Source organism: Lepisma saccharinum, chromosome 12, assembly GCF_977018435.1.
Source record: "Lepisma saccharinum chromosome 12, izLepSacc3.1, whole genome shotgun sequence".
Lineage (NCBI taxonomy): Eukaryota > Metazoa > Arthropoda > Insecta > Zygentoma > Lepismatidae > Lepisma > Lepisma saccharinum.
In genome coordinates, this window is record NC_139240.1 from 50,257,880 (window position 1) to 50,285,060 (window position 27,181).

Below are 27,181 nucleotides of genomic sequence, written 5' to 3' on the forward strand. Positions count from 1 at the left end.
ATTTCTTTACTACAGAAAGGATGTTTAACTGATGATTTAAATTGAGAATGGGCAGTAAAAATGTAGTCGAAAGAAGGTGAAGTTGCAAAAAAAAAAAAAAGCTCTTAAGACCTAGAAAAAAGGCTAAAAATGGACATAAAACCCACCTTTTTCTGGCCTACAATGACCCAAAATGAACATATATTATGTTGGGCCTTGTCTTCGGACACTAGGGAAAAAAAGGATTTTTCCTCAACTTCCAAACCCTAGTCATGACTTTTCATAACTTAATCAAACCAAACACTTTTCATACATAAATTATTATTATTAATAAAAATACACTAAAATACACACAAGCTTTAGAGAATTGATTCACAAAATTATTTACACCACAAACAAAAAAAATTCTATCAGACAGACATAAAAGAGAATATCTACAGACATAATTGTCCTTCGCCATTACTCTATAGGTGTTTACATTCTCTAGATATTTCCTATTTATATTCCTCCACCTCTTCCACTCGTATCTCCCAAAACATATATTTTATACAGAGAAGTGAACTTTTCAAGAAAGATGAAAGTAAGAACAGTATGTGGTCCAATTCTTGCGTAATAGGGTGTGAAACCTTTCCAGAGAGAAAAAATACCTTCATTCTTAACCACCTTCGCTAAAACATCAATGGCGCCTTTGAATTCAGGTTTCCCATCTATTATCTTCATACTCTGGATCCTACAGAAGAAAAACAAGGTGTAGTAAATGTCGAATTTGTGGCTGTGGGAATAGCATCAGTTTTGATAGTTCAAAGTTTGTTGTTGCAGGGAGTTTCAGATGGGCAGGGACAGGTCATGATATACAGTGTGTCTGGTTTCTTAATAGCTACAAGACCATTCACTCTTATTTAAAAATCCCTTTGACCAAAGGTTTTCTTTAATTTTATTTATTATTTTGGAACAACTTGAGATGACCGGACCCCTCTCCGATTTTCTTCATATTTGGCATACTCACTAATTGAGGCCTCCTAATCACAAATCTGAAGTTAAAATTTGTCGGAAACATCTAGAAATTGCAAAATAAGGTGTTACTTTTCAGAATGGAAAACGTCGATTTTCGTGAAATTTTTTTGTTTCACAAGCAAATATATATATTCCTGATACTACCATGACACCAAATTTTAACTATGTTTGCCTAACCTAACCACGTGCCAATGGTTCGTGGGGCTAGCGTCAATGGTTCGCAATTATTTGCAATTTCTAGATCCTGATACTACCACGACATGAAATTTTAACTATGTCTGCCTAACCTAACCTAACCACGTGCCAATGGTTCGTGGGGCTAGCGCCAATTGTTCGTGAGGCTAGCGCCAATGGTTTGCAATTTCTAGATGTTTCCGACAAATTTTAACTTCAGATTCGTGATTAGGAGCCCTCAATTAGTGACTATGTCAAATATGAAGAAAATCGGAGAGGGATCTGGTCATCTCAAGTCATACCATTATTTTTATTATTATTTGCATGGAGATAGTAATGACAGAAGCCTGATGTATTTTAGGTATTTGAATATTGTAGCAGTCAATCTCAATAGCACAATGATTAGTACAAAGTGCAATGATGCCAGAGGTCCTGGGTTTGAATCTCTTTATGTCCCTTCATCAGTTTCATCATATCATCACTCATCCTTATCATTGCGTTTAGCCAAAAGAGGCAGAAAAACAACATGTACCTATTTTTATTTAGGTACTTTACTAATAAATTAAGGTGACACAAAGCAACATTCATAACTGACCCTTCAAATCTACAAGTTATGCTTCAAGGAATGATGGAAGAGCTATCTTCTGGATTATGCTTCAACTGAGAAAAACATTTGCTACAGGCACATATGTCATTGCAGTGGCGACTGGTTTTTTTTTTTTTTTTTTTTTTTTTTTTTAATAGGATGTTATGGTGAACAGACCGAGGAAAGTTTTTGAAAATGTGTTCAATTACACAGTCACACATATCACTTGTACCTTGGATACTCACCTCACTTAGTACTCCTGCAGTTTGCTTCTGTATACAGCATATTTGCAGAAGATACAATTCAACCGACAATTGTATCAATATGCGCTGTATAAAACAACTTATTACTAACTTCGTTGACTGTATTATAGCCATTTATATGTTAGCTTCAGGCCCTCGCTGCCTGTCGTGTGTAGATTGAGGACAGCTTTGCAAAAGCCTCCTGATATTAAAAAAGTGCTGTTTCAACTCTTAAATTATGCTAAGTGCGACAAAATTATGCTCCAGAATGGACCAGGGCCTGAAAAAGCATGTCCCTTGGTCGGCATACTTCCTTTTGTTTGAAACAAGTCCGCTGGAGAAGTACAAACAACGGAGATTTTAGAAATATATATATATATTTCCTCAAAATATCTTCATTAGAATTCAATTTCTCTGTTTCCCTGGAATGCTCATTTTTGAGATGATGCTGCATTTTACCATTATGCCAAACACATAGAGCTAGGTGCCAACGAAGTTCAAATTTTGCTAGGTTTAGAACTATTATGCTACGGTTGGCATCACTGATTGAGGAAACCACTAGAGGTTCCTCATGGAACATATAACTGGGCAACCCCCCTCCGTCCCTTGCTCTGCCCCTCACCCTTCTGGCTGTAGGATTTCAAGAAAGCTTCCTCAGCCCCTCAGTGGCAGGCAAAGATGGTCGGTCATCTTTGGGCAGCAGATCTGGAGCGAGCGAGTGATAGCAGATTGACTCTTGACAGTTGAGTAGCGAACCTACATTGCGCCTCGCACTTGTGATGAAAATGTGCATGTTGATGATAAAAGGAAACGTGTAGAGTTTAGCAATGCGCTCTTAGTGGACATGGAAGACGACAGATTTTTACCGCGGCTGATTTTTAGTGATAAAGCTATATTTCATGTGCAGATGTGGGGGCTCCAGAATCCTCACTCAATTGTAGAGCATGAGCCAGATTCACCAAAAAGTAAACGTTTTTTGTGGAATTTCTCACACCAAGATTGTGGCCTCCAAGATCTCCAGACATGACCCCATGGGACTTCTTCTTGTGGGAATACGTGAAGGAACGTGTTTTTGGGATCAATTACAGAATACCAGGAGTATCTCCAATTGCTTTCAAATTCAGCATACTCACTAATTTTGGCATCCTAATCACAAATCTGCAGTTAAAAATTGGCGGTCACATCTAGAAAATGTGACATAAATAGAACAAAGGGTGTCCATGAACGAAGTAAACACCGGTGATTTATGAAGGAAACAACAATTTTTTGCAACAATTAGCGTTCAAAAACTATGTTTATGAATACGCTGAATTTTAACTATCCTAGCCTAACCTAACCTAACCTTACGTGAATGGTTTGTGCGGCAAGTATGTTTTCCAAATTTAATGAAGACGCCATATTGTCACATGTAAAGCAACGCTCCATGGAACAGATAGCGAACCTCAATTGTTAAGATCATCAAACATGGCGACCATTAGTATCGACAATCATAGCAGTAATTTATGCACGGTATTTTGCATTTTGTAGACGTGACCGCCAATTTTTAACTGCAGATTCGTGATTTTGAGGTCAAAATTAGTGAGTATACCAAATTTGAAAGCAATCGGAGATACTCCCGGTATTCTGTAATTATACCTGTTTTTGTTCCACCGTTAGCTCATGACCTAGACGAACTCAAACACAGGATATCAGCAGCAGTGACTACAGTAGAAGAAGTTACCTTGCAAAAAGTGTGGGATGAATTTAGCTATCGACTTGATGTTGTCCATTTTGTGAGCATTTTGCACTTTGTTCCATTTTTGTAATTTGTTTTCATCACTAAATATGTTGTTTTAAAATTGGGTCATTCTTTTTTAAGCACCCTGTACAGAACTGGAAATAAGTATAAATGAACTGTAGGAATTTCCTCACTTCCTACATGGAGTAATTGCCGCTGTGTCATTGGCCACGACCCTTCCATTCCCTGTGCCAGATTGTAAAAAATGTTGCAAAACTGGCAAGAAGATGGGAGTGTGTATGAATTAAATTCGTAGACAGCGCTGTGAGCACCTCCTTTGCAACCAGTGGCATGCCGTGACATTTATTCTTACGGAAGCAGTCCCAGAAAAATTAAGAAATTTAAATATCTTTAAGGTCTCTCCTCCTTCAAAACGATCTTGAATTAATTTGAAGGTGAAAGGTAGTCATTCTCAGCCTTTGCAAACTCGTTTGTAAATTCTTGATAAAAATGTCCTTTGCTTTAAAGGATCATACTAATGCATAATATGTTATTATTCTATCCAAAATCATAGCTTTTTGTTTCTACTGTGCTCAAAACATTTAATTATAATTTTAAAAAATGATTTGCTAATCTGCCTCAACAATAGGAATGCCATTATAAGGTACAGAAGCCGGCCCCCGTGGCAGAGTGGTTAACACATCATGCTACGATGTCAGGGGACCCAGGTTCGAATCCCAGCCTGGGCATGGATGTTTGTGAGTGTCCAGTTATCAATTTCATCATATCATCACTCATCCCCATCTTCGCAAATGAGCCAAAACTGGCACAAGAAGCGAAGTAAAATAAAGCAAATCAATCAATAAGATACAAAAAATCCCTGTATATGGATCACTGCAGTAGCTAGATCCTGGTTGATGGTACTGTGAATGCATTTCAACCCTTACAGATTGGAGAAAAGGTCTCGTGCATAGAAACTGGCCTGTTATTGGATGGTTCAAGGTGACCTTGTGTCATGTCCTGCTTCCCCCTGGACTAGGTGTGTTGGACGGACAGAAGTTTTGTCAAGTTGCCACAAGATTGTGCAACTCTTGAAAAAAAACAGAGTGGAAGGGCTACAAGTTATTTCTTTTGATGTAATAGCAAATTAATATAGAAAAAAATAAAGTAAAAGAAAATGGTATTTTGCAACTATAATAGTGTGGATCAGCATTGCTGGTCTTCCTGTACTGGAATACATGTACACGCTCTCAAGAAATAAACTAACAAACCCACTTGACAGGGAAGTCCCATTTTTTTGGGATACAAGACCCCTCACCTCTGTCACCTCAACACTTTTAACCTCAATCAAGGATAAGTTTTTTTTGGGCCTCCCAATGGTGCAGTGGTAGGTAGCATCATCACCTTGTAATCAAGGGGTCCCGGGCTCGATACCTGGTGGAGGCACATTCTGGTTTGGATCCCACCTTAAACTGTAGGTCCAGTCCCGATTAGCCTTACTGTACGTAAAGTGGACTTAAAACACCAAATCAATCATTCAAGGATAACTTTAAATATTAGGGGAGGATTTTAACTTTTATGAAGTTGATGGTACGTAATTACATTATTGTCATGCTTGGGGAATAAGAGATGTGGTTGATAATAATTAGACCTAAGGAAGTTACTATTTTTTCTGAACACTGATTGACATAAAAATCAAAGAGACGCATGCAATTATGCACTTTCCACATGATCTGAACATTGACAGCGATCAGATGGCTCCCACTACTGCAACAACTTAATCCAGTGCACGCAGCAGACAAACTGACTACACTAGCTCTCCTAGCAGCATGCAGGGAAACAAGACGAACTGGAAGCCAGCCCAGCAGTGAAGCAATGAGTTCAGGCCCGTAGGCAGGCAGGGCACTTATGTCAGCGCCCTTGACATTAGGTAAAACTATTTTGTATTAATTTTTACAGTGAAGAGTGAAAATGTAGACAGCGGACATTATTTTGCTCACAACTTGATGACGGACAAATTTACAGAACATGAACAGCAGCTATTACATTCGTTCATCTTGTTTATGAGCTGAAGTCTAAGTAGCCGCAAGTATTAAGAAGATTCTCTAGACCTTAAGCCCCGCGACAGGTTAAGTTTGCAGCAACTTTTCACATATACAGACCCAAACGTGCATGCAGAATATAGTTCCGCTGCAATACTGCCGATTTTCTCACTGTCTGTGATATGAACAGCTTGGCGGTTAAGGCAAGACTGGCGCAGGAGATGCTGAGGGCCGTTCTAGCGTGGATTAATACATAACATCTGCTGCAAAGTTAACCTGTCGCGGGGCTTAGAAAGTTCTTTCATAGGGGAGCTTCTTTATCTGTACCTTCGCTGCCACTGTTGCAGCCTCCCATTTAAACAGAAATCTGCATCTGCGTCAAATGTCAACAGCTCCCAAGTTTTGGGAACAAAGAGGAGTTTCATTGCTTCTTCCAGGGGGAATGTACACTAGACACTACGATTGAATATTGTGCATTTTTTCTTGTACGATATAAATATCATCAAAAGTAGTATTGAGTATGTAGTAAGAGATGATGTCAGTAGCAGTCAATTAACACTTCAAGAGATGTTTTAGAAGACATGGGAAAAAACTGTAGTATTTGAATGATATTTATATATATTTCATATTACCTTAATGACCCCTCTCTCCACACACACACATAAGTTACCTTCATTTAATACTGTTCAATTTTAGGGAAATGGACTTTGTTTACAAGCCCCCCTTGATAACCTTTGAGCCCCCCTACTGGAGATCAATTCTAGCTATGGGCCTGAAGGAGTTTCCAAGTGGATGGTGGCAGGGGCCACTGAAATTAATAAAACCTTTAAATGTAAGTTTCACAGAAAAAGTTAGTATCTCTTACATCTAATTACATTATTGTCAATAAATAATTTGCACAGAAATGTAAGTTGTATTTATGTACACCATACATGATTATGAATGATGAGTAATATAAGATAAATACACTAGGGCTGAGATGATGTCACTGTGGCATAATGGTTACATCGTCACATTTTAATGAAGAGGTCCTGGATAAGATACCTGGTGGAGGACCATGGTGATTTGGTTTCCACTTTAAACTGTAGATCCAGTCCTGATTAGCCTATCTGTGCATAAAGTGGACTTCAAACCAATTGAAGTGATATTCGTACTGATTTCCAGAAGGTACTTGAACACTTATAGTTCAAAGGTGTTCAGAATATATGTAAATATTAAAGTATAGGTATCCCTCTGCAACTACCTAGTCTTACCATAAATACTGTCCCAAAGTTGTAAGTAAATAGACACAAAATGGTGAGAGATATTGTAATATCAGAATAACATGAGGTGCATGGATGCATTATGAACCAAAATCACAATTAATTATTCGAAATGGCCACCTTTAGCACTGACAAACTTCTGAAGTCTTCGTGGCCATGCATCAATGGAATTACGCAACACATTAAGTGGAAACTCCGCAGTTGTTTTCTGAAGAGACTGCTTTAAACTGTCAATATTGGGAAGTCTCTTCTTGCAAGCCATCTCCTGAAGCTTGAACCACAATTTGTAGTCCAAAGGGTTTAAGTCTGGACTGGCAGAGGGCCAATCTGACGTGGATATGAAGTCAGGAACATTTGCCTCCAACCACTGCTGGGTGGCGCGTGCTTTGTGTGCTGGGGCTGAGTCCTGCTGGAAGCTCCAGTTCTCTCCATGGAAGATGCTGTCGGTAAGATTCTTGCATAGCTTCTCAAGCACTGTCTGCTGGTACACTTTGGCTGATGTTTTTACCCCTTTTTCAGAGAAATGGAGCGTGCCCTCATAGCAAATGTTCCAGACTTCATTTCCACTTCCGATTGGCCTTCTGCAAGTCCGGACCTATACCCTTTGGACTACAAATAGTGGTCCAAGCTTCAGGAGATGGCTTGGAAGAAGAGACATCCCAATATTGAAAGTTTAAAGCGGTCGATCTCTTCTGAAGGCAGTTGCTCATTTTCCAGTCGATGTGTTGCGTAATTCAATTGATGCGTGGCCACGAAGACTTCAGAAGTGTGTGAGTGCTAAAGGTGGCCATTTCGAATAATTATTTGTGATTTTGGTTCATAATGCATCCATGCACCTCATCTAACTAACTAACTCTCTAGCCTTCTTAAACCCGAAGGTTCATGGCTGCAGCAACACAGGCCTTCCATTTTTCCCTATCTTGAGCAAGATCTATATACTCTTTTCCATCCCTACCGATTTCCCTTAGGTCATCTCAACGTTGTCCCTCCATCTTCGTCTTGGCCTTCCTACAGGTCTCTTACCATCAGGTTTCCCAACAAGAATCCTGTAAACTCCTCTTTCCTCTCCCATTCGTGCCACATGGCCTGCCCACCTAAGTCTTCTTGATTTAATTATTCTAATAATATCTGGACATGAATACAAATTAAGCAGTCTAAATTATGTAACCTTCTCCACCCACTCGTCTCCTCATCCCTTTTAGATCCAAATATTTTTCTAAGGATTTTATTTTCATATACTCTCAATTTATGTTCTTCTTTTAATGTAAGGTGACCAGGTTTCACATCCATATAATATACAGGCAAAATTACTGTTTTCTATATTTTAACACTTAGTGTCAATAACAGACCTCATGTTATTCTGATATTACAATATCTCTCACCATTTTGTGTCTATTTACTTACAACTTTGGGACAGTATTTATGGTAAGACTAGGTATACACCATAAATCTACCAGTCTGCCTCCGTAGCGGAGTGGTTAGCACATCGCGCTACGACGAAAGGGGTCCTGGGTTCGAATCCCAGCCTGTGCATGGATGTTTGTGAGTGTCCATTCATCAATTTCATCATATCATCACTCATCCCCATCTTCGCAAATTAGCCAATAGTGGCACAAAACCGATGTAAAATAAAGCAAATCAATCATTCATAAATCTACCATAGCTTTTCTTTAAAAATATCCGTACTTTCACATCTGAGATAATCAGAATATTGAAATCTGTCACTTGAGTACAACATTAATTTCTGCCACACAATATTGACTTAAAGTTAATGAAAATTGAACATGTTTTAATCAATACTGACATCTCAATATTGGCTCAACCCTAGAATGTGCATATGTGTGTATTAATATATAGTCTAACCTTGTTTTAGCAATATCAACTGGCATTGAGGCAATTGTTGTGACAAGGCCTGAAATCATGCTTGCACAGAAGAAACACCAAAGATTTTCCGTAAAGTATCCTGAAATAATAGTAATAATGTTGTCATTTTTCACAAGAACAACAGTCAAATGATTCAAAGAAATATTTACACTACATTAACCTATAGTCAGTTTTCATTAATATGTTTTTTTTTTCCTGGAACAACTTAGATTTCAAAGAATCTATTTATGATCAGGAATTAATATTTGTTTTTACGTAGCATTGAAAACATTTTCAAAAACATGGAATGATTTCCTAAAATGAACTTCCTCACATTTGAAAAAAAAGATATAGGTTCACATTACCTGAAAGAGAACTTATTAGTTTGTCGTATGTCTCTTCACTGTTGATAGTGAAGCCCACATGGAGATATTGTCCAAGTCACATGCATATTTGCCAGATTTCCATTGAAGTTTTGTTGTCGAAACTCAGAAACTCAAGTGTTATAAGATTTTAACAATTTGCCTTTTTTTTTAAGTTAAAGAAAAACAAATTGTAATCAAGGGATCCCAGGTTAAATACCTGGTGGAACTACATAGTGGTTCGAATCTCACTTTAAACTGTAGGCCCAGTCCCGATGGCTTTCTGTGCATAAAGTGAACTTAAATACAAACTCTGTCTCCATCTATTCATGCATAAGAGACTTCAGTTTTTAATTTATTTTATGAAAAATTATTGCAGTCCATAATTATTCCTGAAGAGAAATTAAAGTTATGTTGTCTTTTCAAGCTTTGCATTCATGGTTACAAAACCCATGAATTTCATATGTGGTGTCAATGGCAATACTAAAATACATGGTGAATGTCATGGTGGAGTAACTGGTCTATGTCTCGTAGGCCATAATTGACATTTCTGAAGTCTCGCTTCCTTTTCAAGATATCTTTGAATTATATAAATAGTTCTATAACATTACCAAGTAGTACTAGTACTTATCACATTTTATTTACTGAATTATGAACGGCACATTCATTGTTATTGCAAGTGTTTTCACATTTTACATACTTGCCATTCATGTGACCCAATGGATTTGGTGAAACAAGTCAAAATTATGAATATAGTGTCAAGTAAAATCCAGGAAAGTATCACGTTTGTTAAACACCTCAAAAACAAATAAGTAATGCAATAAAAGACATTTTAAAAGTCTGTCCAAGCTATTGACTCCACCCCAGAGTCATTGTCAGGACATAATAATTTATGTTGGAATCCTTATTTGTTTTGGTACAATACAGTCAAATGGAAAATCTATCCTCTTCTGACATGAACCAGAACAAGCCCGTATGTACTGTACCAACACTTTATGACTGCAGTGATATCTTCCTGCAGACACGGCAAGTAGTAATGTCGGAACTTCTGTTTATGATTCCGGGATGAAGTGATGACAGACTTTTAAATAGAGCTGAGCCGATACCGATACTCATACCGATTCGCACCGATACCAATACTTGTGTAATAATTCAAAGCTGTTCAAAATATTGATCATTATTAGTGTGTAATTATTCTATTACAATTATTAATTTACCAAAAATGTTGTTTTAAAATATTCAAGAATTACATCAGAATATTAAAATACATGTTATGTGATCACAAAATCCATCTTTTCATGCTAAACTGATGCTAAATTTTAAAAAAATCGAATTTTGCATAGTTTCCAGGACAGTTAAACCCTGTGAAAGTGTAGCATGGCATTTTTGCAATACATTTGCATCGGCTCAGCTCTACTTTTAAAGTGTCTTTTATCGTGCTGTTTATTTGTTTTGTGTAATGTTTAACAAAAATGTTGCCATCACATTGCGTAAGAAGTTTTTAATTGTCATTTACTGTATTACCTTGGATACCAAGATAGAATCTGCTGATTATCGGCATAACATATCGTCGTTCCAATGCCCAAACCATGAATGTGCTGAATCTTACCTTTCAGATGAAAGCATTTTAATATTCAATATCCTGGGGAAAAAATTAACATTTGGATAAATGTTGTCATCGGTTAAATATGTACCTACTTTAGCTGTTTAATATTCCATATATAGAGGCACATATTTTTTGAAAATAGAATAGCAAAATTTTGGTACAAAAACAGAGTCAATTTCAGGTTCAAAAGCGGTAAATAAAATGAAATTTCACTGTTATAGAGGTGAAAAAGCAGCATATAAAATTACATTTTGGTTTTAAAAATGTGAATATAATCCAAAATTTGATTTAAAAACTGTACTATTACACAGAATAAACTTATCCCTTCTAAGCGCATTAAATCATTACCAGAATATTAAGTTTATTCCTGTATAAAGGGGTCCATTTTTGCTTCTCAAATGTTTACATCAAAATTTATCAATTTTCCATGAATTGCATAACTCTCAGGATAATTCTGACTTCAAAAAGTGTCGCGTTGGTATATAAACGGTAAATTTTGTGTTTAAGAGTCTATTTCGCATTTTGCAGTTCATTTTGCATCATTTCATGACAAAACAGGGTAGGATAATGCACCTCACACCTTTCAGAAACATGAAAAATTAGCATTACAATGTGTTATTTTACATTTTGTGTTTTCGTCAAAAACGAAATATTCATGCCTCTAGTCATATACGAGGGTGGTTCAGCATGCTCCGCCCCTGACCCATTTCCAGTGATAGTAGAGACCTGTAATTTTATATGTAACATTGTTCATTCTTTAGACTAATATTCACAAAGTTTCAAGAATTTACAACAATTTCTCTTTTCGTTACACGTTGATGATCAGTAAGAAGTGTAGCCACATGTGAAACAATGGAAAAATCTGAGGTCCGAGCAGTGATAAAATATTAACTCAAGAAAAATCTAACACCGAAAGACATCCATGCAAATATGGTGGGAACTCTTGGAGACTCTAGCCTTTCATATGATCTAGTGAAGAGATGGTGCCGTGAATTTAAATGTGGTCGGCAGACCTGTGAAAATGAGCATGGTGGTGGCTCATCTGCAACGGTGACCACAGCAGAAATGATTACAAAAGTGCATGACATGATTTTGGCAGACCGGCGAGTGACTGTCCGCCATATAGCAGACACATGTGGCATCTCAACTGGCAGTGTGCATTCAATTATTCATCATCATTTGTTAATGAAAAAAATCTCTGCACATTGGGTCCCGAGAATGCTGACGGTCAACCAAAAGAGGACACGTCGTGTGAAAGTCAGAACCTGTTGCGGACAATAAAGGCTGACAAGCCAAAGTTTCTGAACAGATTTGTTACAATGGATGAAACGTGGGTTCACCACTTCGATCCCGAAAGTAAACGCCAAAGCATGCAATGGAAACACCCCTATTCTCCACCCCCAAAGAAATTCAAGGTTCAGCCAACAAAGGGCAAAGTGATGGCATCTGTGTTCTGGGATGCAGAAGGAATCCATCTCCAACAGGGAAAGACAATCATAGGTGTTTATTCTGTAACCCTAATTGAAGAATTACGTACTGCCATCAAGGAGAAACGCCGCGGAATGTTCGCCCGTGGTTTGTTGTTCCATTGTGACAATGCTCCCGCCCACACCTCCCAAGTTGCGGTGGCTGCAATTCATGCAGCAAGGTTCGAAATTGTCCCTCATGCCCCTTATTCTTCAGATCTGGCCCCCAGTGACTTCCACCTGTTCCCGAACATGAAGAAACACCTTCGTGGAAAACATTTTGCCAGCGATTCCGAGGTTATGGATGTTGTGAATGCTTGGTTGCAGGACCCACCAAAATATTCTTTTTCTACTGGGATTGAAGCACTGGAAGGCCGATTGGAAAAGTGTGTTAATGTTGCAGGGGACTATGTTGAAAAGTGACAGTGATTTGGTTTTCCTACGAGGGTTCCTTCTATGTCAGGGGCGGAGCATGCTGAACCACCCTCGTAAGTTAGCATGCAAATGTATCAACAAAAAGTAGTCTGAAACTGCACTAGGTGAAAAAGATAAAATCTGCACATCTGTGGTTTTGGCATTGGAACGACAATATGATAAAGTCGTGAGGCAGTATCATGTGTTTATTACTTATGTTAGCCATTAAACAGTACATTTCTCATGCCTACCTGTTTTCACAAGAAGCTCTTTGCTCTGAGAATATGTTGCCAACTGAGCTGCATTAACAACTAATGCCCTTCCCATTGTTGGAATTGCACCTCTCCATAATGTGAGCACTCCTTCCTCTCTTACAATCCTAATCAATGCATCTATTACATGCTTGTAATTTCGACGCTCTTCAGGAGGCAGTCTACCGTCTGATGTCATTCTAATCAATGTAATCTGTGGGGAATGAAGAAAATGGTTATGACTGATAAGGCTTGCTAAAGCCATGTTCTACAGGGTGGACCAAAAATCACAATTGGATATTGATATATTATTGTTAAAGAAATTGCGGCGATCAATGAAGAAACTGCACTGAAGTGAACAAGATATATTAAAGAGTGAAATTGGCTAGGTATGTTGACCATCATTTTCAGTGTGCAGCTGCACAGCATGTTGCGATCCCGGATTTGAATTCCAGCCTGTACATGGATGTTCTTTGTGAATGTTCAATCATCAATTTCATCATGCCTTCACTTATCCACATCTTCACAAATAGCCAGAAGTAACAGAAATGGGAAGTAAAATAAACCAAATCAATCAATCAATCAATTGGTGCACCGCTGGATTTGCCGCCATGTCTGTCAGCTTGCCCACCTCAGCAATTCGAGTGTAATCGTTCTGAAGACATGGGTAATTTCTCCTTTCAAATTCTCAACAGAATTCATACAAATTCCACTAATACGCTAATTCTTACTAATTCCGGACCTCTATTGAAAAACCTGACTAGTTACCACAGTATTGGGACAGACTGACCTCTTTCAGAAAACAGATGAATTATTACTGCACTACATATGTGAGGAGAATAAACATTTCTCTCAACCTATGACAACTTTTTTATTCCCTTGCAAATAATACATTATTGCCTCCGGTGTACAGTAATTTATCCAACATCTCTAATTGAATGTGAAAATATTTCAGCAGAATGCCATGGTGTTAATATTTTTTGCAGAAAATTTACTTTTTATCATTTTAAAAAATTCTGGACATTATCTCTCTTGGCTCAAAGATGATGTATAAATGTTTGCTAACTTTTCAACAAAGTGACAGTACATGTATTTTTGTTATTTATGTCAGGAGTTCCCAAACATTTTTGTTTCACGATGCCCTTAGTGTTTCAAGACATTTCCGCGGCGCCCAAGTCAGAATGTAGGGCTATCTAACACTTGCAATGCTCAGTTAGTGATGTTAGGTTGCTTGCCTGAAGTTAAATAGCAAATATTCAGAAACATTTTATTCATAATTGGGAAAAGAGAGACGCGGTAGTATATAAATACGGAGAAACTAGTACTCACTTTTATCCGGGAAGCTGTTTTTTCTTCTTTTTCGATTAATTTCAGTGGCCACTGAAAACTTGCTGCTGCGCAAGTTCCAACGAGAATGGTGGCAGTGGCCACTGAAATTAATCGAAAAAGAAGAAAAAACAGCTTCGCGGATAAAAGTGAGTACTAGTTTCTCCGTATTTAAACATTTTATGTGTAAAAAGTACTAAAAAAGCACATATTTGGAAGAATTATATCATTTCACTGAAAATATTGGAACATTTCATGGTGCCACAGGTCACCGTGGTACCCACTTTGGGAACCACTGATTTATGTTGATTTTCTTCCACTTTTAGCTAATTGCGGCAATGAAAATAAGTGATAATTAGATGTGGTTCACGAATGGACACACAAAGAATACTCGTGCCCAGTCTCAGATTCAAAGGCCGGGAACTTCAATGGTGAGATCGGAAGTCGACCACTTAGCATGATCAGCCATAGAGTCACTGAGCAACAAAGTACGAATTGATGCACATTTACTACCTCTGGTACTACTTCAGCAAGTAGTATAATTGGTATTAATTGGCTAAAGACCATTCATCAATGCTCAAAGTGGGGAGATGCTTTGTCGAGTTTGGCGATAGGTTGTGTGGCTCAACATGAAGACAGTGCGGAAGGTGGGAGGATGCCTATGCAAATTATCCCTGCTATAGTAATTCTTTACGAAAATTTTCTTAGCTGCTTGTACCCGTATCCCCATACGTGCACACTAGTATCAATAGATACATATATCATCTTCCACATTTATTATTATTATCGAACTTTCAGCACGTTTCCAAATCCCCGTCAGTTTCAGAGAAGCCAAGCAAAGGTCATTTGCCTTGCCCACAAAAGACGACGGCTATATTTACGCTTTCTCTCCCAGAAGCCCCTTTGTCTCCCCAACGTGAAATATTTCCATTCTTCCCTGCAACCAACCCCCTCCTCCACGCCAGCCAATAGAAAGTGGACATGGACAAAAGCCCCTAACCGAACGGTGAATTTTGGCGGTTCAGTGTGCGTCTATAAGCTAGACAGAGGACATCGGTGTTGAGAATGCAAGTGAGGAATCTGTGTTGAGAATTCAGGTGACAAGTGTGTGTCTAGAAGTTGTACCGAAAGTCTTTGTCAAGAGATTGCTGAACATTCTGTGTCTAGAAGTCAGTGTCCGTCAATGCTCAGAGCATAGCATTTAACACTTGATTTATGATGAACGGAATAGTTTTCGCTACATATAACGTTTGCATATAAAAGTATATATGTTAATGGTCAGTGTACAGAACACAGATGTGAACTATGACGTGTGCTTCCGCGGCCTGATATATATGTAGGAATCGTCACCGCAGTGCAGTGTGATTGACATCACGGACAGTTGGGACATCCAGGTTCCCTAACGACAGACAATGGAGACTTCAATACACAGCGCCAGGACATCGGTGTAAGTGTGACCGGAATTGAAATTAAGGTGTGGACTTGCAATCCTAATATCATGTAGAGATTCTCAACATAATACATATTCACATATCACAGTCCATGAATCAAATCGGTATAATTTCATATGCAACCCCATCCTTTTCCCCAATCTCAATAGTATTTTCTATTGTTTATGTGCACCGTGCAGGTACAGCCGGGCATCGAACCCTGGACGGCTTGGTCCCCAACCGCCTATTGTTCGGCTTCAACCAAGCGGCCCAGGGGGGAAAGAGCTAGCCTGTACGGCCACATAAAATGGCGCCCAACAGTAAGGCATTTGAACCCAAGTTTGGCTTCAAAAGTACCCACTTTTCATGAAGTTTCACATTTTTTCAGTTCATTCTAATTTCAAATCATCACACAATCTTTTATCAATATTTGTTATCAATTGACATCATTTCCACCATTTGAAGAGCAACATCGACGCATTTATATTTTAAATTGCTTGTGTTCATGTATGTTTCCATTATCAGTAGTTTCGTAGAAGTAGTTTCTTTCTTGTATGTGGTGTAGTAGTCGCTTGCATGTACCATTGGGATGTTCGCGATTGCTTCGCTTCAAAATTTTCGAATTGTGTCAAAGTGCTACGATCGGCGAGTATAAAAGTTGCAACGAGCTGTCAACAGGGAAAACATTTTTCTCGAATTGAACTTTAGTGCATTTTGGCGTATTGTTTATGGTGCTTACCCGCTCACAATCAAAATTAAAAATGGCAGGCGGCGAAAACGACGTCGAGAAGAGTGGCGAGACCAGCACTTCGACGGAACATCCAGAAGCGATGAGCATGCAGCAGATGATGGCCCAAATAATGACCAGCATGAGAACCGTGACGCAAGAGATGGCCCAGGACCTACGTGAACATATCCACCAAGAAATCTGCAATGTTCAGTCAATGCATGAGCAATCAATAAGTGACCTTTACTCGTACATCAGTGAGGAGAACAAGAAACTGAGGGACTCGATGGCGAGAGATGGCGAACGAGCAAGGGCTGAGATGCAGAAGATTTGTGAGGATAATTGCAACAAACTGGCTGAGAGATTCCAATCTGACCTGAACAGAATCGATGTCGAAATATCAGCATGTGGCCAACACCAACAACAGATGGAAGCTTCAATTGCAACGAATCGGCAAGACCTGACGCAATTAAGAGCCGAATTGGATTCCACTCTGAGCGCTACGCAGGATACGATCAAGGGACTGCTGGATTCGATTGAAGATGTTCGCAAGGATGCAGATGTGTTGCGCAATAGCATTTGCCATGAAGCACGCGGTTCCGAGAGATCAACTCGCCACCCTTTGATTACTGAGCAACAACAACAACAACGAGTCGCGACGTCCAGTGAATCGAACGTCAGCCAGTCGCTCTTCGATCAGATGCCTAACCGACCCACTGTGCCGGACGCCGCTGCTGTGATGTCACACTCGGTGAAGGTTCACGCTCTGTTCAAGCCTAACTTTGACGGATCTGAAGGTCCACTGAACCTCTCAACGTATTTCCAAGAACTGGAAGATTATTTGATTCTCAGCAACGTTCCTCCAGAGTTGCAGTTGTGCGTCGCCCGGAACACCTTGACGGGAAGAGCAAAGCAGACGTATGAGATGCGAGCGGAAAACATACGGGACCTCTCTACTTTCAAGGCGGCCCTGGAAGAAGAGTACAGAGACGATAACACTATGTCTGCTCTGAAATTGTCGCTGTATACCAACAAATTCGACAACGCCTCAAGAATGACGTTTGCTGAACATGCAGCAAGGCAGGTGAAAATAAATCGAGCGCTGAGAACTCCATTGTCGGAAAGCGAACTTATCAAAGCCATTAGTAAACAGTTCAATCCAGGAATTCAGAGGACACTGATTGCACATGGCGCCTCCACACTTTCCGAACTAATGAATATTTTAAAAGAACTGTCAAATGTGAGTTCCGACAGGCCGAGTGCACCCCGCAGGGAATACCCCCAGGAAAGAAGACAGCACGTTGCTCATCAGAATGCAATGGCGTCGGACCGCCCTGGCAATACTAACAGAGAGGGAGAACCGGATGACCGACGCCGGGACTCGAACCGAGGATGCTGGAACAACCGGCCGCCGATATTCCAGAGAAGCCAGCGGGATGGAGCCGATTGGCGGCACAGCGAACAAGAAAGCAACCGGGACTTGAACCCGCGTAATACCAATCACCCAGATTTAAACTAGATACGCCTTCAGGTGACGGGGAGAGACCTGCAGGCAAAGTTGCGAATTTTCATGGAACCACGAGTGAATTCCCCATTTATACGGCAGAGCAGATTTCGAGTCAAGAACCAGTTTCTAGTACTGCAAGTACTGCAAACTCAGAGGGCGTGAAGAGGAAACCTTTGCATATTTCCTATAGCCCGAGGCCGATGACACGTCAAAGCAATGCTTCAGATGAAGAGACTAGGGTAAAAGTACCGTTCGGCGGAAGTGAAAGTGAGCCCTCCAATGTTTCATTTTCTAGCACAAAGTTTAATTCTAACGCTGATAGATCAGCTGATGGCAACACTGCCCCAGGATTGTGCAGAATTGAAACGAGCGCTCAAAACCAGTCTCTAGCGTCCATTGACGTCACTGATAACGGGACCACCCTCAAGAATGAAGGGGTGCGCTACCTCCCGCAAATCGAAGCATGCGTAGGAAAGCAAGTCATCCGTTGTCTCGTAGATACAGGCGCCACCTGTGCGGGAATTAATGCAGATCTTTTCAACCAGCTGAAAAGAAATTACCCCTCTTTGCCTTCGTTCAGAGTAACCAACGTCGTTGTGAGAGGAGCGACGAACGCAAAAGATGTGAAAGTTCAAGAACAAGCTTTATTGAGTCTTGAAATAAATGGAGCAAAACTATGTTGTCCTGCTCTGGTCGTACCTGGATTAAGGCACGATTTGATTTTAGGGTGTGACACGTGGCTTGATTACAAGGCCAGGTTAGATTTCGAAACAAAAACAATGCACCTCTACGTCGATAACCAAAGCGTTAGCGTACCCTTCATTTCGAATGAAAATGCACTCAGCAACATATGTCACATGTTGGTCGACACAGTTGACGAAATGAATGAAATTGCCGTGAGCCATGATGAGAAAGGACACAATTACTTGAGAAGTGTGAATGCGAATGTGGCGGAAAATAGGGTTGTCAAAGCTAACTTGAAACGTGTATACACAGAAGAGGATATCGCGAATCGCGTATGAGGCTGTGACTATTTATCGACTAAGGAGCAACAAATGTCGCGTCGACTGTTATTGAAACACAAACATCTTGTCAGTGAAGAACCACTCACGGTTAATAGAAATACTAATGAGATTAAGGTGGATTATGAAACTCCAATCAAGAAACTTATTAACTTCATACCGATGACCTGTGAAGAACAGATGGCGAAGGTGATAAGAAAGTTATCCAGACGTCCAGAAAAATGGAGGATAACAAGGAAAGTCAGGCTAAAAGTCTGATCGCATGACACGAAAAGAAGCATATAAAGAAAGAAGATTATTCTCATTGTAAAGTTTTATATTGTGTTAATTTTGTAATCGTTAACATTATTTACTCTTATATCTGTCAACCTATTTAGTAGATTTGGTATTTTATATATTTCATTCAATATTCTTATGTAACATTCTTATTTGATTTTAGTGTTCTACTTTATTTCTACTGTATTTCTATGGCAATTATATATATATGTACTTAGTTTTGTGTAGTAATGGTGAGTTATTATTTCATTTGTGGGAATTATCATTTTCTTGTATATTTAGTTTTGTATTTACTCTCCAACAGTATTTTGAATTTTATGTATGGGATCTAGCATGTAGTAGTATAATGGAAGCATAGATACACATGTTACGATTATTATGCAATGATGTTGTTGTTCACGTTCTACGGAACATATTTAATTAATGCAACGCATTTCAGGATTTAAGTCAGGCGACCAAGGTGGCCACATGTTTATTTATCTTTACTTGTGTCAGTGCTTCACTTGAGATCTCTTCAGTCCCAAGTATCGCACTTGGGAGGGGCATAATGTACCCGTATCCCCATACGTGCACACTAGTATCAATATATACATATATCATCTTCCACATTTATTATTATTATCGAACTTTCAGCACGTTTCCAAATCCCCGTCAGTTTCAGAGAAGCCAAGCAAAGGTCATTTGCCTTGCCCACAAAAGGCGACGGCTATATTTACGCTTTCTCTCCCAGAAGCCCCTTTGTCTCCCCAACGTGAAATATTTCCATTCTTCCCTGCAACCAACCCCCTCCTCCACGCCAGCCAATAGAAAGTGGACATGGACAAAAGCCCCTAACCGAACGGTGAATTTTGGCGGTTCAGTGTGCGTCTATAAGCTAGACAGAGGACATCGGTGTTGAGAATGCAAGTGAGGAATCTGTGTTGAGAATTCAGGTGACAAGTGTGTGTCTAGAAGTTGTACCGAAAGTCTTTGTCAAGAGATTGCTGAACATTCTGTGTCTAGAAGTCAGTGTCCGTCAATGCTCAGAGCATAGCATTTAACACTTGATTTATGATGAACGGAATAGTTTTCGCTACATATAACGTTTGCATATAAAAGTATATATGTTAATGGTCAGTGTACAGAACACAGATGTGAACTATGACGTGTGCTTCCGCGGCCTGATATATATGTAGGAATCGTCACCGCAGTGCAGTGTGATTGACATCACGGACAGTTGGGACATCCAGGTTCCCTAACGACAGACAATGGAGACTTCAATACACAGCGCCAGGACATCGGTGTAAGTGTGACCGGAATTGAAATTAAGGTGTGGACTTGCAATCCTAATATCATGTAGAGATTCTCAACATAATACATATTCACATATCACAGTCCATGAATCAAATCGGTATAATTTCATATGCAACCCCATCCTTTTCCCCAATCTCAATAGTATTTTCTATTGTTTATGTGCACCGTGCAGGTACAGCCGGGCATCGAACCCTGGACGGCTTGGTCCCCAACCGCCTATTGTTCGGCTTCAACCAAGCGGCCCAGGGGGGAAAGAGCTAGCCTGTACGGCCACATAAAATGGCGCCCAACAGTAAGGCATTTGAACCCAAGTTTGGCTTCAAAAGTACCCACTTTTCATGAAGTTTCACATTTTTTCAGTTCATTCTAATTTCAAATCATCACACAATCTTTTATCAATATTTGTTATCAATTGACATCATTTCCACCATTTGAAGAGCAACATCGACGCATTTATATTTTAAATTGCTTGTGTTCATGTATGTTTCCATTATCAGTAGTTTCGTAGAAGTAGTTTCTTTCTTGTATGTGGTGTAGTAGTCGCTTGCATGTACCATTGGGATGTTCGCGATTGCTTCGCTTCAAAATTTTCGAATTGTGTCAAAGTGCTACGATCGGCGAGTATAAAAGTTGCAACGAGCTGTCAACAGGGAAAACATTTTTCTCGAATTGAACTTTAGTGCATTTTGGCGTATTGTTTATGGTGCTTACCCGCTCACAATCAAAATTAAAAATGGCAGGCGGCGAAAACGACGTCGAGAAGAGTGGCGAGACCAGCACTTCGACGGAACATCCAGAAGCGATGAGCATGCAGCAGATGATGGCCCAAATAATGACCAGCATGAGAACCGTGACGCAAGAGATGGCCCAGGACCTACGTGAACATATCCACCAAGAAATCTGCAATGTTCAGTCAATGCATGAGCAATCAATAAGTGACCTTTACTCGTACATCAGTGAGGAGAACAAGAAACTGAGGGACTCGATGGCGAGAGATGGCGAACGAGCAAGGGCTGAGATGCAGAAGATTTGTGAGGATAATTGCAACAAACTGGCTGAGAGATTCCAATCTGACCTGAACAGAATCGATGTCGAAATATCAGCATGTGGCCAACACCAACAACAGATGGAAGCTTCAATTGCAACGAATCGGCAAGACCTGACGCAATTAAGAGCCAAATTGGATTCCACTCTGAGCGCTACGCAGGATACGATCAAGGGACTGCTGGATTCGATTGAAGATGTTCGCAAGGACGCAGATGTGTTGCGCAATAGCATTTGCCATGAAGCACGCGGTTCCGAGAGATCAACTCGCCACCCTTTGATTACTGAGCAACAACAACAACAACGAGTCGCGACGTCCAGTGAATCGAACGTCAGCCAGTCGCTCTTCGATCAGATGCCTAACCGACCCACTGTGCCGGACGCCGCTGCTGTGATGTCACACTCGGTGAAGGTTCACGCTCTGTTCAAGCCTAACTTTGACGGATCTGAAGGTCCACTGAACCTCTCAACGTATTTCCAAGAACTGGAAGATTATTTGATTCTCAGCAACGTTCCTCCAGAGTTGCAGTTGTGCGTCGCCCGGAACACCTTGACGGGAAGAGCAAAGCAGACGTATGAGATGCGAGCGGAAAACATACGGGACCTCTCTACTTTCAAGGCGGCCCTGGAAGAAGAGTACAGAGACGATAACACTATGTCTGCTCTGAAATTGTCGCTGTATACCAACAAATTCGACAACGCCTCAAGAATGACGTTTGCTGAACATGCAGCAAGGCAGGTGAAAATAAATCGAGCGCTGAGAACTCCATTGTCGGAAAGCGAACTTATCAAAGCCATTAGTAAACAGTTCAATCCAGGAATTCAGAGGACACTGATTGCACATGGCGCCTCCACACTTTCCGAACTAATGAATATTTTAAAAGAACTGTCAAATGTGAGTTCCGACAGGCCGAGTGCACCCCGCAGGGAATACCCCCAGGAAAGAAGACAGCACGTTGCTCATCAGAATGCAATGGCGTCGGACCGCCCTGGCAATACTAACAGAGAGGGAGAACCGGATGACCGACGCCGGGACTCGAACCGAGGATGCTGGAACAACCGGCCGCCGATATTCCAGAGAAGCCAGCGGGATGGAGCCGATTGGCGGCACAGCGAACAAGAAAGCAACCGGGACTTGAACCCGCGTAATACCAATCACCCAGATTTAAACTAGATACGCCTTCAGGTGACGGGGAGAGACCTGCAGGCAAAGTTGCGAATTTTCATGGAACCACGAGTGAATTCCCCATTTATACGGCAGAGCAGATTTCGAGTCAAGAACCAGTTTCTAGTACTGCAAGTACTGCAAACTCAGAGGGCGTGAAGAGGAAACCTTTGCATATTTCCTATAGCCCGAGGCCGATGACACGTCAAAGCAATGCTTCAGATGAAGAGACTAGGGTAAAAGTACCGTTCGGCGGAAGTGAAAGTGAGCCCTCCAATGTTTCATTTTCTAGCACAAAGTTTAATTCTAACGCTGATAGATCAGCTGATGGCAACACTGCCCCAGGATTGTGCAGAATTGAAACGAGCGCTCAAAACCAGTCTCTAGCATCCATTGACGTCACTGATAACGGGACCACCCTCAAGAATGAAGGGGTGCGCTACCTCCCGCAAATCGAAGCATGCGTAGGAAAGCAAGTCATCCGTTGTCTCGTAGATACAGGCGCCACCTGTGCGGGAATTAATGCAGATCTTTTCAACCAGCTGAAAAGAAATTACCCCTCTTTGCCTTCGTTCAGAGTAACCAACGTCGTTGTGAGAGGAGCGACGAACGCAAAAGATGTGAAAGTTCAAGAACAAGCTTTATTGAGTCTTGAAATAAATGGAGCAAAACTATGTTGTCCTGCTCTGGTCGTACCTGGATTAAGGCACGATTTGATTTTAGGGTGTGACACGTGGCTTGATTACAAGGCCAGGTTAGATTTCGAAACAAAAACAATGCACCTCTACGTCGATAACCAAAGCGTTAGCGTACCCTTCATTTCGAATGAAAATGCACTCAGCAACATATGTCACATGTTGGTCGACACAGTTGACGAAATGAATGAAATTGCCGTGAGCCATGATGAGAAAGCACACAATTACTTGAGAAGTGTGAATGCGAATGTGGCGGAAAATAGGGTTGTCAAAGCTAACTTGAAACGTGTATACACAGAAGAGGATATCGCGAATCGCGTATGAGGCTGTGACTATTTATCGACTAAGGAGCAACAAATGTCGCGTCGACTGTTATTGAAACACAAACATCTTGTCAGTGAAGAACCACTCACGGTTAATAGAAATACTAATGAGATTAAGGTGGATTATGAAACTCCAATCAAGAAACTTATTAAGTTCATACCGATGACCTGTGAAGAACAGATGGCGAAGGTGATAAGAAAGTTATCCAGACGTCCAGAAAAATGGAGGATAACAAGGAAAGTCAGGCTAAAAGTCTGATCGCATGACACGAAAAGAAGCATATAAAGAAAGAAGATTATTCTCATTGTAAAGTTTTATATTGTGTTAATTTTGTAATCGTTAACATTATTTACTCTTATATCTGTCAACCTATTTAGTAGATTTGGTATTTTATATATTTCATTCAATATTCTTATGTAACATTCTTATTTGATTTTAGTGTTCTACTTTATTTCTACTGTATTTCTATGGCAATTATATATATATGTACTTAGTTTTGTGTAGTAATGGTGAGTTATTATTTCATTTGTGGGAATTATCATTTTCTTGTATATTTAGTTTTGTATTTACTCTCCAACAGTATTTTGAATTTTATGTATGGGATCTAGCATGTAGTAGTATAATGGAAGCATAGATACACATGTTACGATTATTATGCAATGATGTTGTTGTTCACGTTCTACGGAACATATTTAATTAATGCAACGCATTTCAGGATTTAAGTCAGGCGACCAAGGTGGCCACATGTTTATTTATCTTTACTTGTGTCAGTGCTTCACTTGAGATCTCTTCAGTCCCAAGTATCGCACTTGGGAGGGGCATAATGTACCCGTATCCCCATACGTGCACACTAGTATCAATATATACATATATCATCTTCCACATTTATTATTATTATCGAACTTTCAGCACGTTTCCAAATCCCCGTCAGTTTCAGAGAAGCCAAGCAAAGGTCATTTGCCTTGCCCACAAAAGGCGACGGCTATATTTACGCTTTCTCTCCCAGAAGCCCCTTTGTCTCCCCAACGTGAAATATTTCCATTCTTCCCTGCAACCAACCCCCTCCTCCACGCCAGCCAATAGAAAGTGGACATGGACAAAAGCCCCTAACCGAACGGTGAATTTTGGCGGTTCAGTGTGCGTCTATAAGCTAGACAGAGGACATCGGTGTTGAGAATGCAAGTGAGGAATCTGTGTTGAGAATTCAGGTGACAAGTGTGTGTCTAGAAGTTGTACCGAAAGTCTTTGTCAAGAGATTGCTGAACATTCTGTGTCTAGAAGTCAGTGTCCGTCAATGCTCAGAGCATAGCATTTAACACTTGATTTATGATGAACGGAATAGTTTTCGCTACATATAACGTTTGCATATAAAAGTATATATGTTAATGGTCAGTGTACAGAACACAGATGTGAACTATGACGTGTGCTTCCGCGGCCTGATATATATGTAGGAATCGTCACCGCAGTGCAGTGTGATTGACATCACGGACAGTTGGGACATCCAGGTTCCCTAACGACAGACAATGGAGACTTCAATACACAGCGCCAGGACATCGGTGTAAGTGTGACCGGAATTGAAATTAAGGTGTGGACTTGCAATCCTAATATCATGTAGAGATTCTCAACATAATACATATTCACATATCACAGTCCATGAATCAAATCGGTATAATTTCATATGCAACCCCATCCTTTTCCCCAATCTCAATAGTATTTTCTATTGTTTATGTGCACCGTGCAGGTACAGCCGGGCATCGAACCCTGCACGGCTTGGTCCCCAACCGCCTATTGTTCGGCTTCAACCAAGCGGCCCAGGGGGGAAAGAGCTAGCCTGTACGGCCACATGCTTCAAACACTGTCATTGATGAGGATTGAGTAGCTTCGCAACAACTGCAGATATCCTGTCACACCATGTCACTTCTCCAATTCGTTTTATGTATTTCCTGCAACTTTTGTTAGTCTCAATGTTGAATGATTAGGTGAAACTAATGGTGGAGTGTTCACCTAGAACTTTAGCCTGGAATCTTTGATGGTGCAATTGTGAGTTCACTGCTCAGTACACTTAAGCACTAAGGATGCTCTCGAGGGGGCCCGTCGCTCACCACCCCCTATAATCTGCCCTTTGCTAAAATATAGGGCATAAGTAAGAAAAAGAGAATGTCTGGTAGCACTAGATAATACTATGACAGGGTGTCTACCAGTCAGGAAATCAATGGGTAGGTCAAGAAAGATTCAAGAAATTATGCTTGTGGTCAAGAAGTTTTGATATTTTTTCTTCTACAGTATAGTGAATTTATATTGTTATATACCTGTACAGGCATTTGATAAAATTGAATATTTGGAAATCTAAAAATGTATTGAGTTGGGGTTAAGATTTTTTTGCTCTGTTTCCTAAGAATTACATTCTTATATGTGTGAAGTTTGGTAAAAATATATAAAGTAATGTGGCCATTCCCCATCCAGGATGAAGTCTGAAGCATTAATTTTTACATGTCTAAATCTCGTTGAAGTACAGCTTCAGTTTTCATCTTTGTGGTAGGGCTTTTGCATTGAATAAAACTATGTATTTTCTTAATTTCCAACTGTACCTAAGTAGGGGGTGATTAAATACATGTTAAGAAAAAGGGGAAAAAGGTCAAGAAAAGTCATAAATTTGAAATTTGAATTTAAAATTTTGGGTGCGTCGGCACTTACGCTATTTTTCACCCATCACTTTATACGGGGTCCAGCCCCTTACCATAACTAAACGAACATAACTGTCATGTTGTGTTGTAACTAAAATATTAAAATAATTAAAATTTCTGACTGGTTAAAAGCTGAGGCTGTTAAGAGGCACTCAAAACACAGGACGACACAGAATTATGCTGGTCATGGGACCAGTCGCCAGAGCCTCGTTAGTTTGAAGTTCAGGGTGTACTACTTGGAAGTGAGGTTGAAGAAAAGTCATGAAAAAGTCGAGAATTTTGGATTTGTTATTTTTGGTAGACACCCTATATAACTAACTACAGGCTGTCCAGTCAAAGATCCAACTGGGACAAACCCAGTCTTTTCATTTCCAGATAGGAGAGGTTCAAACTGCAAAAAAACGGTGTTGCCAAACACTTTATTTTTGCTCAGTCGTAAATAACACCTTCTGCTGTCAACATGCACCCATTCTTTTGCTACCTGGCAGTGACCCTTAGGTTTAGCCATGCCTTGGCATTGCTAGGGATGCCTTTACCACCTGTCTTACTTTCCAGCATAAGTTTGACAAAGTAGAATACCTCAAGAATTTCTCCTCCCCATGGCGACAAAAATAGAATTTCAAGTAGGTTTTTTAGGCAGGACGGGAAATAGTTCTGATATTCTCTTATGGGACAACATTTTTCTTTCCCCCGTTGGTAACACATGCAGA

The 27,181-nt window shown here is 40.2% G+C and overlaps 1 protein-coding gene across 3 annotated transcripts in view; it reads right to left on the reverse strand.

The window, feature by feature from the left end:
- Window positions 1-290: 290 nt before the first annotated feature.
- Window positions 291-27,181, reverse strand: part of LOC145996055 (mitochondrial 2-oxoglutarate/malate carrier protein-like) — a 63,363-nt gene continuing 36,472 nt past the window's right edge. For all 3 annotated transcript variants that reach the window (XM_083132272.1, XM_083132270.1, XM_083132271.1), the window contains exons 4-6: window positions 12,979-13,192; window positions 8,880-8,979; window positions 291-709 (exon numbers count right to left, since the gene is read on the reverse strand). In XM_083132272.1, the coding sequence (XP_082988398.1) occupies window positions 478-709; window positions 8,880-8,979; window positions 12,979-13,192 (546 nt within the window). In that variant the 3' untranslated portion in view covers window positions 291-477. The remainder of the gene's footprint in view (window positions 710-8,879; window positions 8,980-12,978; window positions 13,193-27,181) is intronic.